Genomic DNA, 16,567 nt, shown 5'->3' on the forward strand with positions numbered 1-16,567 from the left:
TACGGTCCGCCACATCATTTTATGTGGCCCGCGAAGACAAATTGTGCATCAAATTCGTGTGTCATTACTAGAATTGCAAATTCTCCTCACTTTTAATATATGTTTTTTTTAATTTTGACCAGTTTTTACTCGTCTGATTTGAAAACGAGTTATTTGTCAGTTTGTTTTGCAGCTTTGACTGTATATAATATGAGGTGCTCATACATTTATTTGGGTTGACAGTAATAATGGCCCTCCGAAAAAAGCTATGACTACAATGCGGACCGCGAAAAAAATGACTTTGACACCCTTGCATTAAATCGATGAGTCACTTTTGACTAGCAAAGATGTTAGATGTAGTAGTGTTTGCTTTCCAAGGCTAACAAACTCTTGATATTATTGGAAACAACATTGTGCTTGCAGGTAAAATAAACTACAGAATTTCCTCAGTTTTTATTTGCTCTAAAAATCTGAATTTTTTTTGGACATTGCTATTTTTGCTACAACATGGAAACATCACAGGATCGCAGCTCAAAGACCGGCTAAAAGCTGACAGGCTAGCGAGTTCATTTTGTTAAGTGCAGCGAGACATGATGCCAATTACATGCTAGATTTATCTCCCGTCAGAGCCTTCTTGTGTTGCTATCTTGAGAGCGCATTCATTTTCTTTTAATAACACTTGCTCACCTGTTTTATTCAAAGAAAATAGCTCACCTGCAATGTTCATTTTCTCGTGCTTAATGCAGCATTTTTTGGCCTTTGAGCCTTTCTGCTGTGTTTATACACCAACGCTATCACACGGCACACAGGTAGGGCCTCTCATTGAGTGCTCTCCAACCCGCACTGATTTCATGGCACGGTGGCTCGCTTTCTCCACTAGCTTAGGGCCTATTAGTTATGCACCAATGCATATGAAATCCACTGGTTCCCGGAACAGGTTTTAGTGCTTATTTGATTTGCATTTTTACCACACTCGGTTCAAGATAGCCTCACCTGTTCAAGTTAGATTACAAATGGAGCTGGCAGGTGGGAGATGCATTGGAACCTTTGGTTCATAGGTCACGGAAAAAAAAAACAGTCTGCAATGCTAAATAGTTGCGCTTCTCATCCATGTATTTTAATGTATGACATTGAGGCCAGAAAGCTCAATTGTGTGTCATTTTTAAAATACAACTACAGAATTTAACATTCATTTTATTCAGTCGTTACTTTTATACGCGCATCATTTAAAGATGTTCTCACTGAATACTGTGATCTCTTCATCTTCACCAAGAGGACCTACAATGCTAAAGACTGAATATGAAAAGAACGAGGTGAAATCTTGCATGTTCGCAGAGTGAGCAATGAGCTCATTGTCCTCCTTGTTTGTCAGAGTGAAAACTTCCAGATGTCAGCTCCACAGCTTGGGGGGCTTCAGGCCTGTAGAATGTCCCGCACAATGCGCACGTACCCGGGAGCAGAGAGCTGCCAGCTGGCCCCGTTCGCCTCTGGCTTTTTCAAACCCCCTTCGTACACAAGGGTCACACTAACTGGCTCTGTGGCGTGTGCGCACAAGCACGCACACACTCAAATGTGTATGCATAACAATATGTTGAGTACAAGTGGACATAAACACTTGCTGACGTAATTATGCATGCATGCACTTGACTGGAGACTCAGTCGCTGTCCGTTCTGAAACAACATGCAAGCATTTTGTCCGAGCAAGCCCGGAGGTCCACCGCACTTGATGAAATCTCACGGGGAGAATGAACAGTCTGAGACCTGCCTCGCATCCACATGCAGAGGGAAAGTCATGAATGAACTGGAGCTAATCACATTTTTCAGTTCATTTTCACTGACCACATCCGAGCTGGATTACTTCCAGATTTGGTGCTGCTTTGCTATTCCAGGACCTGGATGATTTGCTGTGATTTATGGAGCCATGACTTGCCAGAACATTCTGAGGGAGGATGACCGTCAATTTGTGATTATGTTTACCTTTATTCTTTTTGAGATGAGAATCAGCAAAATGAATGGAACATTTGTAAAATGGTGGAGTATTTTATGTACGTTCCATTCCCGCTGAATGTCGACCAATGGGTTTTGAGTATGTTTGTGTTGGACGAATAGTCCCAGAGGGTGACAAAGTCAATCCGGATCATTTTTCTGTGGATAGGAGACGCCAAATAGAGCACCTGAGCAAAACATGAACATTGACTGGAAGTGTTAGCATGTGTGCTGTGTTGGCTGCGTCCTTTTGGGATTATCTGAAGGATTTCTCCTGTGCGTCAGGTTACAACCTTGCTGCCAGATTAGGTGTGCATGCGCGTGTGTTCTGAAAGACCTTCAATAGGATTAGGTGGATTACAGCAATGCAACCCTTTTACAAGGAGAAACACCAAAGATGACAATTAAAAAAAACATGTTCCCATCTTTCTAAACCTCATTTCAACAGATGAGAACACAATCTGAAGCAAAATAGAGAGGGGCGGGGATGGGAAGTGTCTCGGCTCAATTTTTTACTGGGTTAAAACAAGCCAGCCAGCTGGAAGCGTTGTTCATTTTTTTTCTAAAGTCCGCCTCGTAAATGAACTTTCAATCACATCTGACAGTCGTCCTCCAAGCTTCACATAATGAATCCCATTCAAGTAGATCTGAATCAATCAGAGGATGGGGAAAATGCTGACAGACACCGGAGTTCAATATCCATTTTATCTGATGATACTCTGACAGGAAAATGTCATATTGTTTACTGGGTTTCGCAGTGACAAAGACATGGGCGGATAATGTTGTCTGTCTGAGAAATCTTTAGGTGCAAAGGAATACAGAAAAATCACAAAGAGCCTGCTTCGAGGCCATTGCCAGGAGCTTCATAAAAATATGGCAGACTCGTTTTTAAAAATGCCTTGTTCCCCTTGTAAATAAGTATTGTCGGTTGCTTGATATTTACTATTTTACATTTTTTCTCGTCTGAGTAAACAATTAAAAATCATTCCTGAGATTTTCTTGAAAAAAAGAAATCATACCCATTTAAATAAAAAAAAAATTCTTATGGCTTATGTTTGTTTTTTTCTCTCTCCAGGTTAGTATTGAAGAAATGCTATCAAGAGTCTTGGATTCCCAACCCAAAGTCATCAAATTTACCCGAAAACATCAGAGAAGCTCCTACGGGAATGGACTCAGGCGACAGAAGAGAGATTGGGTCATCCCGCCCATTAACGTACCTGAGAATTCCCGAGGACCCTTTCCTCATATGCTTGTCAGGGTGAGTGTTATAGCATCTTACGGCCGAGGTTGAAATTCAATTAGAAATAACTTCCAGGACACAAATCTAAACCAATATTACACCGAACCGAATGTAATTCCGTGCGATGTCAAGACGATGAAATCGTTGCGCTCAGATTTTTTTCAGAAAATATTGAATGGTATTCCCGTTTCCAGATAATGAGACAAGAACAGACGACGTACAAAAAGGTAAGACATGCTTAGTCTCCGAAGAATAGATCAATGTTCTACTCAAAAGCTTGATCCCACTGCACCTAAAGTCAAGGGAGTTGTTTTTACATTTCAGAGCATTGACAGAAATTCTTTTAGAACACCCAGGAAGCCCAAATTTGACTCCATTTTTTTTTTCAAGTCTGTTTTTCGAACTTATTGACTGTTATTTTGCACACAGCATTTTATCAAACCAGTCCAGCAGCGTGAATGTGATTGTTTATATTTTGGAGAGGCGCAATTTTGGTGAGAGATGACTTTTGTTTGTAACCTGGTTGTGATTGTCGATTGTTCGAATAAGAAAAGTTTCCACGGAAGGCATACTGCTGCCGCTCTAAACTCTCCTTACTGGCCGCCTCTTATCTGTCACCCACACAGACATGCGGCTTTTCTGCCGGCATTTCGAACACATACACACACGTATATATCCACACAAAGTCCCTCACGCCCATTTGTACAGCAAGGCTTACATCGGCGCATTACAGAAATCGCCTTTCCCAAGTGTGTTGGCACGAGGGCAGATTTTCCACTAAAGCTCAACAACACTCACTCAAACAAAACACACACAACAAGATGGAGTGGAACCAGAATGTGCTGCCCTCACAGGGAAATGGGAACTCCTTAAGTCCCTTTTTCATCTTGAGGACTAAAATGTTGATGTTGAATTAATCCCCACTTGCTTCCTTTTTGGGATTCTAGTTTTACTCCTGACTGGAGGAGCAACTGGACGAATATGGAATAAAAATTTTGCTCGATAGAATTTGATTTTTCTGTCAGGTGAGAGGTTTTTTTTAGCCTAAAGATCTTTTTCGAGGGGTCGGAAGGGTTCCACAATATTTTTAATAGCAAAGCTGAGTGCATGTAATTGTCCTTATGATTGACTGTGATCCAACCAGCTACTCTTCTCTTGATGTCATCTGGGAGAGACTCAAACTCATAGAATAGTGCACAGGATAATTGGTATAGATGATCTATGGCGAGACAGCGAGATGGATGATTTTAATGGAGAGAGGCAACATGGGAGAAACATTACACTTTGAATTGAATCCCCAGTGCTGTAGCTCCCAGTAACAAATTAAATCTCTGTGTAAGCTCAATCTTCAACTCTCTCTGCAACATCCACAGGAAAGCACAGCGGGCATTTCATGGGCTCTGTCTCTGATATTGCTAAGAGCATCCTTAAATATTTCTATTTATTTGCCACATTGCTTGTGTTAGGAAAACAATTTCGTCATTAAAACATCCATTTTCCCCATTTTTAATGGATTTATTAACTAATGTGTACATGTCAGGCCATTTGAATCATTTTTGTAAAATTTCTTAAATTGTCTCTTGCTTCAACAATTTAGCCTCAAATTGTTTTTTTTGTCATATATTGAAACATATAAATCATGGCATCCATCCCCGAGTCAAAAGTGCAGTGTCGCTCTCCATTTGTGACTGACATTCAGTGTCACTTCAGTTTTCATGTTCAGGATGAGAGTTTGTTGACATTTTCTTTCAAGGTTGGAATCAGGACGGGGCCCAATTTCCATTTCCTCCCGACTCGGTCGTCCTAGAATCTGTGCCATTCATGCTGACTCATCCAGACTAACAAGGTTTCCAGGAATAGTTGCTCTGATTTTGCTCCTCTTTTTCATGATGAGGACACGCTGCCTCATCCATTTTCTCCACAATGTATTTAAATAATTCACCTGTTACTTAGATGTAAAATAGTGCAAGAAATAGGGGCATTTGTTCCTTGAATATACGCTCAGATAAATGTATAATGAGAGGCACTCGATTCACACAATTGCTGTGTTTGGAAAAGGTACAAAGTAATGGTTGCTATGGTAATGGGGACTTGAGCGAAAACTGTTTTTTTGTTCTTGTCGGACTAAATGAAGCTGTCAGTTGAGAGGACCTGCGAGGCTTCTCTTTGTCTTGAAATACAGACTCAGTTCTTACATAAACAATTGCTAACAAGTTTTGTGGAAAGAAACAGCACCTCATATTAAACCGCAAATTAACACATTTTCATTGCTTTTGTGTGCAATAATGAGCAATTCTCCTCAGAATCATCGACTGACGCCTTTCAAAATAAAGATCTTTTAAGACATGGTAGGATGTGAAACTCAAATACACACAAATGCTGAGTTTGAGGAAGCTATTGGCTCCTTTAATTTGTTTTGTTTGTCGTGACAGAATTGCCCGAATACTCCCGAATGATCAATTAGCATCGACAAACAAACACAATATGGCATTTGTTAGTAAAAGGACCTCTGCAGATATTTCAATAAGAATCTGCTATTCTGGGTCAACTGTTAATTGACCAGATCAATTTTGTCTAGCCCTGTGGTATTCAATAGGCGGTCCCCGGGCCGTTGGCTGCCTATTTGTGGCCCACATCTTGTTCCCCCTCAAGAGATATGGAGTGCATGTTTGCATTGGCCTGTCTTCATTATGTCTACAATTTTCATAAAACAATCTAGTCATTCAATAATGAATTTCAAAAACATGCGCTAGCTCTGATCAATAAGCTTTCAGGTCTGTAGAATTGAAATGTGTTTTCTGAATTGAAGCAAGAACAAAGATATCAAAATAGACCATTTGTATGCTCTTTGGTGGATGTCTCCGCAAGGGATTGTGTGTGTCATTCACACTATTCCCTCTTGAACAATTAGAAGGTGACAGTCCCATTAGAGCCGGCCGGCCCAGGAGTACAAAGGCCGTGTGCTGCTGTGGCCAAGCGCGAAGCTCAGCTTCTCACTAAATAACTGTCAACCACTCTGACCCCACTGGCGGCTCTCTCTGAACCTCTGCGGCTCCCCTCTGGACTCTCATTGGCAGCTCCAGTCACTCCCCGATCCAAACATGGCCCTCCTTTCAAACCGGGCCTTCAACTGATAGGTTGGACCCAGCGCACCTTGGGCATGCCAGAAATGCTTTCAAGTGGGCTTCAGGTTGCTGCTGATTGGCCGAGCTCTCGAGGCCTCCTGCCTCCTAATGGAAGCACACGGCAGAATGAAAGACCCGAAAACCTAGTTGTTTACTTTTGTTCTCGTTTTGTGTTTCCATAGCTTGAATAATACAATACAACCTGAGATTTTACAGCCAGTTTTGTAAGTAAGACAAGACTGTGGGCCTCTGCATCCTTCATTTCCATCTCATTAGACATGAAATGTCTCTGCCGCTCTTTATAAAGGAACTCAATAGATATATTTTCTTCATTCGTTACCCACGCTGTGATTCGGGGGAATTAACGCCATTGTTAATGCAGAGAGACCGCTGGTACATTTCAACAGGATTCCGTCTTCCTGCGGAGTTCCTCTAAATTGCCTGGCTAATGCCATAATTGGGTTTGTTCGTCACTTCTTAACTCCCATTAATATTTGTTCTCCCTGTAATTGCTTTTTTTTTTTTTTAAGCCCGGTCCTACATTTCATTCCGCCGTCTGGTTAACGGTCTGAGGTGGAGGCAGTGACGCGCATGCATGAGCACAAGGGCATGCTTGAGAAAGCATCTCATCTATTTTTTAACGCTACAAAATGTAAAAATCGGGAAACTGTTCTGTCCGCTGGGTAACTCATCAAAAATCAGACAATGGAGACGATTAAATTCTCATCGAAGGAGTGTGAAAAGAGCAAATGGCTTTAAGTTCAAATTTGAGAGACCGTTCGCTATTAGTCGACTGAAATATTTTACCAAAACAATATCTGAATTTCACTCTCTGACAATTTAATTTTGCCTTGGATATCGTCCCGATGTTAAATTGTGTTTGTTCAACATCTGGACTGAAAAATAATTTTTGAAACTGAGTGACTAATCAGAGCAAGTAGTGATTTCAACCAATGATATAGTAAAGTGGCAACCCAAACATGGAACAGCAAAACATATCTCAACAAACGAGTCAAAAACACATTATATCTCAAAGCCGCTTGGAGCTTTAATCGTTTTCTCTTTTGTTCCCGATCCCTAACGTCGTGCTCTTTATGAGTATCTGGAAAGACTGCAGAATGTTGGCTGTCAACGAATCATTTGAGAGGTATTAAAGCAGAGCCCTTTGCCACTTTTCTCTTACAAACCTCCTGTGTGACTATTTATAAAGCAAGCCGCAGCATTCTACTTTAATAACACCTCCCCCGACTCTTTATAGTCAGTGGAATGTATGTACGGTCGTCACTGTATTTGGCAGCAAATTAAGTCTTAAGGCCGTCTCTATCTTTTGTTGACCGACCTTTTTATTTCATCAACCGCTTGACCGTTTTCGCTTATGGAATATTGTTCTGTGTGAGCGGGCGGCCTATCAGACTGGAATGCATCTTACCGATCAAAAGTGGAGCGCATCATCTCGGATGAGCAGCACAGCAGCAGCGGGCAATGAAGCAATGCAAAGCATACATTTCAGAGGGAGGGCGTTTAGTGTCGCCATCCGGATTGCGCTCATCGTGGAGTACGCAGATGTAACAGCAGGGAGCCATGAGACGCGATCAAACAGGAATTGTTAACGATGTGCTTTTTCAGACGAGCACTTGCTTTTGATAATGCCGCTTAACACAGCAGTTCACGGTGATCCTAACCTCCTAACCTGAACAGATTTATTTATTTATTTATTTATTTATTTATTTATTTATTTATTTATTTATTTATTTATTTATTTATTTATTTATTTGTGTGTTTATTATTTTTATTTGTTTATTTGTTTTTCAGATCTAAATCAGAATCTTTCATGTGCTCGCACAACTCCTATAATATATTATACAATATTATATAATATAATACTAATGAGTATGGAGTCAGTCTTGCAATTTCAACCTAAATGGTTCAGCAGTTATTAAAGAGTATGCCCAATTTAAACGCAAAACAAACATCTGAATCGTCACAAAGGTTGCTGCTGTCAAGTACTGCTTGGGTCGCTGGAGCTGTGTTTTGCGTTCTCTCTCCATTGTGGCCTTTGCTTTTGAAACCTGCAGGGGGGTGTTTCATGCACCATGATGGGAAACTGAATGCCTGTGCCTGCAAAAGGCTTTGAAATGAAGGACTGCAACACATGCCTGAGCCATTAAGTGGACATAAGACATAAAATGGCCACCAAAGTGTGTAAACCCAGAGTTTCACATTATTATGTTCCATTAGCCCATTACGGTTAGTAGACCACCATACTGTATGTACTACATCGAGGTCCCTGCCTGACATTGTCCTTCAATAACCTTATGATGGGAATATTTTTAGCCCCTGGAAGCTTTATACAATCAACGAAACAACAGATGTGTGTTAAACATATGAAAAGCAAAGTTAGTTTGCCGAAATTTAGTTGTGTTTTTCTGCTGGGGTCATCGCGCAGGGTCGGATCAATCAAAGTAGATTTGGACAGACGGAACATTTGCGTCACACTAATTAGGCAGCGAGTCACTCCGCTCAATGAATATCCCTTTTTGCACATCCCGTGTCCCCCCCCAGGAGCTTCACACAACAATGATTTTTCATCTAATCTTCTCTAACTCCACCCAGTTCTCAGTTCCAGTGCCTCTCTCCCTCTCGCCACCCTTTGCCATTTTTCTTCTCACGCTGATAGCTTTGTCCCAGAGGATCCCAGTAGTTGTCAGTAATCAAGGAAATCACTCTCAAAGAGCTACAAATAGGTCACTTATCTGATGTCTGGTCTGATCTGAGGGAGACAGACATCAAGTTAAGTCCCTTACATCTGCCTTTCTCTGCTATTTTTAGCCTGATTAGTAGCCAGTCACTCCGCTGGGAACTACTCCAATAAGAAAGAGAACTCCAGATAGACCATGGCGATAGAGTGAAAGAAAGACAGCGCTCGGGGAGGATGGAAGAAACGAATCTGAGCTTTTGTCATTAGTATTCCTTTCAAATGGTTCAATTGCGGAGTTGTCACTCATGGGATTCCCAGGACTCGGAGAAGTCAGGCTTCTTCATTTATGCCGTTTATTCGCATATCGTCTGCTTATTAAGATACACCAGCGAATGTGACATGCGATCTCAGGTGGCGGCAGTGTGGAATGTTAAGCGGGCTTGGCAGCAGAGGTCACGTTAGGAATATTGCAGCAACATGTCTACTACTTGGGGACCGCTTTACCATTCCGGCAACATAGAATTGAGAGGATGGGGTAGTGGGCGGGTGGGGGGGGTTTGAATTATTGAACTGAGCTTGTTCCACACTTTGTGAACACATTGTGACTTGTAGCTGCCAAACATTTCACACTAAGCTGCCTCTTGGACTAGTCGTTGGCATTAACATGTTTTTCTAGAAGAAAATGTTCACTTGGAATTCAAAGTGAATAAAATTGTTTTCATTAATGAATCTGACTTTGGCAGATAAACAATGGGCAGTGGGAAATGCAAATGGTATCAGTAGAACAGAACCATCCGGAGATTGCTGCGTCTGCTCGGCGACATGACTGATAGATATCCGTTGCCGTGCCGACGGAGGGAAAACTGTAACCTGTGAAAAAGGTTTACAGCAAAGGTGTTCATGCTCTGTGGCTGCAGGAAGACAAGTGTGGAAATTAAAAGAGAGGGTATCATGTTCAAACAGAGAGATGTTTTATGCAGAAGCCGCCGTCAAAGCTGAACGGATGAAGTCATTTCATTTTCATGCATGATCTGCGGACTCGCAGAGTGGGGAAATTGCATAGGAGAGGAAGAGAAAGATGATTCAAGCTTTCACTTTTCTCCATTTGAGACGGTGATTATTCCCTCTGAATTGTAACCAAAGTAATGGTTCAGACCCATTTAAACAATCGCCAAAAAAAAAATCAGTTTGAGAAAATATATTATGAGCGTGCTGATGGAAAGCATGATTGTGAGAGATGCTTTTGAGCCCCTTGAACAAGGGAGCAGAAACCCCAAACGTACCATCATGTAACGTTGCCTTCAACAGGGTGAAAAGTGGAATGATTCAGGGTAATGGGTCAAAGGTCGTATCAAGCTCAAACTGCAATTTCATCTTTTACACGTGTCTTAGGGGCATGAAACGGTAACGAACATTTCCACGTTTCGCTATCTGTTAGCTGAACTGAATTCAAAAGTTCTAGACACTTGCAATTGATCACATTCTCACCAATAAATAAATAAATGTCAAAACTATGGAAGAGTCATAGATTCAAATTTTCATCAACACAAGCCTTTTTATTTTTACCGCGTTGACTGATCAATGCACTTCATTCAGTGTCGTAAAAAGGATGCGGAGGTGCGACTGTTCCATCAGTAACTGTAACCAAGCGATCCGATCTGTCACTCTAATGACGGTGACTTTTGGGAAGGTAATGAAAATCAATGCCACAAAAAGAAGTCCTACAAATCCATCCTTTTTTGTCAGCTTGGTGCTTACCAAAAGTATTGATATTTTTATTTTTGGAGCAAAAGCTAAACGCTGAAAGGTGTTGAGAAGAAAACATGTTCCTCTGCATTATGTGTTAATAACACCCCAGGTGCACAATGGGATATCACACAAAGACGTTAGTTCTTGGCAATTATCAGGTTTCATCATCCCGGCAGCAAGCTTCCCGTTCTGCACCCTGGTAGCTAAAAGGAAGTCACATTTACTCCTCAAGTTTGCAAAGAAAATGTCACATGACCATCTCTGCTTTTGTTCATATCCTCTAGTTGACAACAAGACATCGTCCCATACTTGGCATATTATTTTTAAAACAAAATGATTGATTTGATTTTTCCACTATGACTCTTTCCTCAGATTCGCTCGGACCAGGACAAAGATGTCGGCATCCGCTATAGCATCACTGGGGCGGGTGCCGATCAGCCCCCCAGCGGCATTTACAACATCGACCCCATCAGCGGCAACATGTTTGTCACCCAACCCCTGGACCGAGAGGAGAGAGCCTCCTTCCATGTAAGACAAGAAACAAATCATTTTCTATCTTCAATGCCAGATTGACTTTTCCGCCCAAGCTGGTCTAGTTAGCTCCAATGCAAACATGGCCACATGTTTTCTCTTCTATTTGAAAACCACCACCTCAAATGCAATGTACCCCAGGGAATATGTTAACCAATCCACTGAGGTTTACTTATTAGATTTTATAGGCTATTTATAGCCACTGAGGAGAGTTGGGGTGAAGGGTGAAATATTTTCTTCTTCCTGGAAGGGCAGAACAGAAAATAATTGAGAAGTGCTGGTTTATGGCATAAGCAGGTGGAGGTTCCTCCACTCACATATTGTACTCCTCCCGTTCAACGTTATGGCCAGGAGCCACCCTGAAAAAATGCTGCAAGCACGCTTTGTCACCACATGCACCCAACGAGACGGTAAAGAGTCGAGCGTCCCCTCCGGAAGCTGGTGCAAACTGCTTTACTGTGAATTAAATATGCAGAGCACATGAGAGCTCCTTTAATATCAGGCCGTTGGTTAATATACACACGTTGCAGCTTTGAGTTGATATCGCCAAAGAGTGTGACACCTCCACTCAAGGTGCCACAAGAGAATCAGACCTGTGCTGGCTGTGCTGCCTGTCAGCGTGATGGATGGCCGCGCTGCTGATAGAACGAATGCAAACGCATGCGCCTGTCTCCGAGGAGAGATGGAATAAAGGGGAGTTGATCACTTCAGCGCCTCTGCCAACACACACACACACACACACAACAAACTCAAACCTTTAGAGGAATGTCTTCTTGATTGAATTGTCTTGTACTTTTGAGGATGTTTTCCTTTCCGTTTTAGATGAGTGCCTTCTTAACCTATGCGCTTAGGATGTGTGAACGAACACGTATGCGTGTTTGTTGCCCGCACGCAGTTTCAGCCAGTGAATTGGGATCGATAACGCTGCCAGATTATTAGTCCCTCGGAAAGAGTCACACCGTATGAGGGAGCGAGTGGATTAGTTGGTGGACTCTTCTTTTTGAATGGGGCCCCTAATTAGACTTGTGCGGACCCGTTGCTGCTTGCGACGTGATGGATGATTTAGGGTTAGAGAATGCTGCAAGCGATCGGCCCAGGAGAAATTTAGCCCATCTCTCATTTTATTCCAACTTGACAGGGATTTCCAAGCACCACCGAGCTCTTACGGGCCAAACTTAGCTTGTTAGTTGGCCGCCGGCGTGAACAGAAAGATGCCCCCTCGGTTTTTGACAGACTTGCACTAGGGGGAAGTGGAGAGAGTGGATCGGAGTCTGCGTTTAGCTTTGTCAGCCAAAGCTCCTGTGACTCAGCAAAGCAATCGGGCAAATGACATTTAGGATTTTGCACTTAGTGTTGTGCGAGCACACGAATTTTAGTGGGCCTCAGTCACCCAAGACAAAAGATAAGTTCTACATAGAGACTTTTCAAATATAATGCATAGTTTGCTGTCTTTGTGGACTATGAAAGTCAAAGGTGTGTGGAAACATGATTGAAATTTGGTTTTTACTTTAAAACGCTGTTGTCAAACTCATTTATGTCGTGGGCCGCATTGTAGTTTTTTTGGAGGGGCCTTATGACTACTACTATAACTGCACAATTAATGACTAATTTTGAAATCAGAGACTAGCAAAAACTGTTCAAATATTTTAAAAAGATGAATGGTGATAAAAAAATTGCTACCAATATCTCTATTATTTAAGAGTCAAGTGAATTTGTAATTTTAGCACCGACACATGAAGTTGATCTGTCTTCGCGGGCCACATAAAATGATGTGGCGGGCCGTATCGGGCCCCCGGGCCTTGAGTTTGACGCTTTAAAAGGACAAATGAGCAAACACAAGCTCAGGTGTACCTGCTCCACCAAAACTAGTCCAACAGAATACCAATGTCATTTCACATGTACTTTTGCAAAGTGCATACATTCCTCCAAGCCCACAGATCACATTTACATTTTTTTCGACCAGATAGGAGCAACACACACACTGCCCCATCCATCTGCAGGGCATATTCCAAGGAACACACACACACACACCAAGGACGGAGGCATGCATGCTGAATAACACATATAAATCCACACGCAACACGGCCTAAGTAAACAGAGTCATAAAAGAATGCAAACAAAAATGCGGCGTTATCACACATGCTTGCACACCAGCAATCGCACTTAATGAAGTTGCGCATCTTTCAGCGTGCCATATTCACTGCAGCGAAAGCAAATTGAGCTGCTCTGTTTGTTGTCGTCGTCGCTGTGGCTCAGCCAATGGGAAAATTGCACTTTGAGGGTCATTAAGTGGCTCAGGAAGGCTCTCGTAAATGGCCGTGGCTCTCCCGGGATGTAGCTCCACCTGCATCAGCGCTCTGCTGATAGGTGGGACTGTGCTTTAGTACATTCCGATTGGCAGCCATGTTTGATGCCGATTTAAATAATCTTCTGTGGATGAAGAATTTAAGTTTCTAGTGAATATACAATATATGTGGGTCACACAGCCAAGATGGTTACATTCAGTTCCTGCCAAGTGTTGTTATGGGAGAGAAATGAGGGTGTGAAAGCAGCCTTATAGATTAAGACAACTCAAGTGAGTGGCCATTACGGTTGTCAGATCTGTTCAAGCAAAACGGCCACATTCACCAACACTGCCATCATCTTACATTTGCTTCCACAAATAAATTCATCTCATAAAACCTTAGCTAATTAAATGAAGCTGTTATTGAACAAGTCAAAGTTGGACCGAGAGCCTCGCTGTCAAGATCTATCCTCGCTGTTCATTCCTTGAGTTGAATCGTAACAATGATGTGCGTTCACAGCTGCGGGCCCACGCGGTGGACATGAACGGCAACCAGGTGGAGAATCCAATCGATTTGTACATCTACGTGATTGACATGAATGACAACAGGCCCGAGTTTAAGAATCAGGTGTACAACGGCTCAGTAGCTGAAGGATCCAAACCAGGTAAGACCAAAGCCGAGGCCAATATGCACGACAGTCAAAGCGAAGTCAGTATAACTGGAACAGGTTTTCCTACTGTGGGAAATTGTTAAAAGCACTTGTTTTTGGAGTTTGTTTGCTTCATGAGACATGTCTATAACAGTGTATGTATTATTAGTAAACGCTGTGGACCATAGAAAGAAGTTGCTCTTGCCAGAGTATTAAGGAACAGAGCCGTGGTCAGTTGCAAGCTAAATACGAGAGCGGAATGTTTAAGTAGATTTCTTGTCTCGACTGGACGAACTCTTGTTCTAACAATCAGACCCTGAGGACCCGTGTTTGTTTTCACAGCGTTCAGTTATTGTTCTGTTGCAAAGTTTTATCTCAAGGGGATTTGTAAACAATATAGGAAGGCATGATGTGTGTCCGTGTGGGGAGGGGAGGGGGGGGTTCGTCTCAGTGGAGCGTGGATCTATATACAGAAAACCTAATTAGAGAGAGCAACCAGACATTTCTCTTTCTTTTTTTTTATATTTCATCATTGTCATGCTCACTGCTTAGTTCAAAATGAGAATGTAAAAGGGCAATTGTGTTGCGCTTGAATGCAGGTTTGATGAGAACGCGTTTTGTCAACCAAATTAACGGAGGTTACGTCTACGACGTAGTTGCTCCTGTCTGTGTTTGATGTAAAACAAGTCATGTTTTGGGTTATTGCATCCTGAATAGATTTGTTTTAATTAGGAAACAAAGTTGAAGATCACAAGGATAAAAATATTTTTCTACACGAATAATGGATCCAGTTAAGGTTCACTTCAGGTCAAATTGCGCTTTGGAAATAATCCCTAACAATGAAATAAATTTTAACAGAACAATAACCTGATTTTTACAATTCAGATATGAAATGAGCTAGTTGCCGTTCAACTGAAGTTGTGCAAAAATAAATAAAAAAGAAGGCATTAAAGCATAAATATTTACTTTTACACATCTTTTTTTCAGATTTATCCAACCATTGGCAAGTAAAGGAGAACATGCACGCACACACACCCATATAGCAAGCAGCATCGTCTGCAGACACACTTATCAAAGGTTCAGTGAAGCACTACAGCATATCTCCCAAAGTAATGTAGCATGAAAGCCACCAAAGAGATCTACCGGGAAGCATTACCGTCACCAGATGTTACACCGTGAGGGAAGCAAAGCAACAGCAAACATCAATTTGAGCCAGCTTTGTTTGTCACCTCGCCACACCACCAAACGTGCACGCATGGTTCCAGAGTAAAATTTTTAACGGTCCTGAAATGATTTTGATGGCCATCTGTGTGGTTCGTTTCCGGCTCACTTGAAGCCACTCTCTGTATTGACAATTCATACATACAAAATAAGTACGGTAAATATATAAAAGAAAAAGCTAACATATATATGGAAAAGTCAAAAAGACTGAGAATAATTTATGTACAATTTGTTTTGGTGACAGGCACTGATTTTGGAGCCTTGTTATACCTGGCGACTTTTTCTTCTAATTATTTATTCAAATTCGACAGGCCTGATGACAACACTGTTCGTTGCACTGTGACAAATGTAAAATAGGTTTTATTTTCACTGTACGGGGACTTTCAATTTACAAAGTATGAATCATGAAAAATGGACACCGCCATTTATAGACCTATTCACTCTCACGAGAGTTCAGATTTTTTTAAGTAATCAATTCTGACCTACTAACGTGTGAAATATTAAGTCATGTATTTGATTTCATTACATGTACAGCAGCTACAGAATTAACAGTGATCATCACCCTCTTCCTATTTTTCATCTCATCTACAGTGTACACAGGGTCGAATGATTAAATCCATCGCTCGTGACAATCTCACATTTAGTAGTCAGCTGTATTAGCAGGCGAGGTGCTAGTCGCACATCGACGACACTTGCTCTGCAGCTGATAATGATTTCGCTGACTGAAAAAGTGAGGAGGATGTGGAAGAAACTATATTGGTAACTGTGATACGGGTGAAAGTGTAAGTGTCACGCAAAAGTGTTATCAAAAAGGTGTTTAATCCGCCATAGTCAGTATAAAAGTGAAATCTTATATAACCACAAAGCTTGGAGCAGGAGTGTCAAACTAATTTTTGTCGCGGGCTGCATTGAAGTCATAGTTTCCCTCGGAGGGCCATTATGACTGTCAATGCCTTATATTATTATACTTTAAATAATACACAGCAAACTTGTGAATGACTAGTTTTGAAATCAGAGACGAGTCAAAACTGTTCAAATTGTTTAAAAAGATGAATGGTAATAAAAATTGCTAGCAATATTTCTATATTTGAAAAGTGAAGACAA

At 41.6% G+C, this 16,567-nt stretch overlaps 1 protein-coding gene across 6 annotated transcripts in view; it reads left to right on the top strand.

The window, feature by feature from the left end:
• Window positions 1-16,567, top strand: part of cdh4 (cadherin 4, type 1, R-cadherin (retinal)) — a 95,955-nt gene that overhangs the window by 61,474 nt on the left and 17,914 nt on the right. For 4 of the 6 annotated variants that reach the window (XM_088390144.1, XM_088390145.1, XM_088390149.1 and 1 more), the window contains 4 exons: window positions 3,041-3,223; window positions 3,400-3,432; window positions 11,150-11,305; window positions 14,113-14,257. In XM_088390144.1, the coding sequence (XP_088246270.1) occupies window positions 3,041-3,223; window positions 3,400-3,432; window positions 11,150-11,305; window positions 14,113-14,257 (517 nt within the window). The remainder of the gene's footprint in view (window positions 1-3,040; window positions 3,224-3,399; window positions 3,433-11,149; window positions 11,306-14,112; window positions 14,258-16,567) is intronic. The other 2 variants (XM_088390146.1, XM_088390147.1) reach the window with 1 other exon arrangement.

Source organism: Syngnathus floridae, chromosome 11, assembly GCF_059516105.1.
Source record: "Syngnathus floridae isolate MCC-2025c chromosome 11, RoL_Sflo_1.0, whole genome shotgun sequence".
In the NCBI taxonomy this organism is placed as follows: Eukaryota; Metazoa; Chordata; class Actinopteri; order Syngnathiformes; family Syngnathidae; genus Syngnathus; species Syngnathus floridae.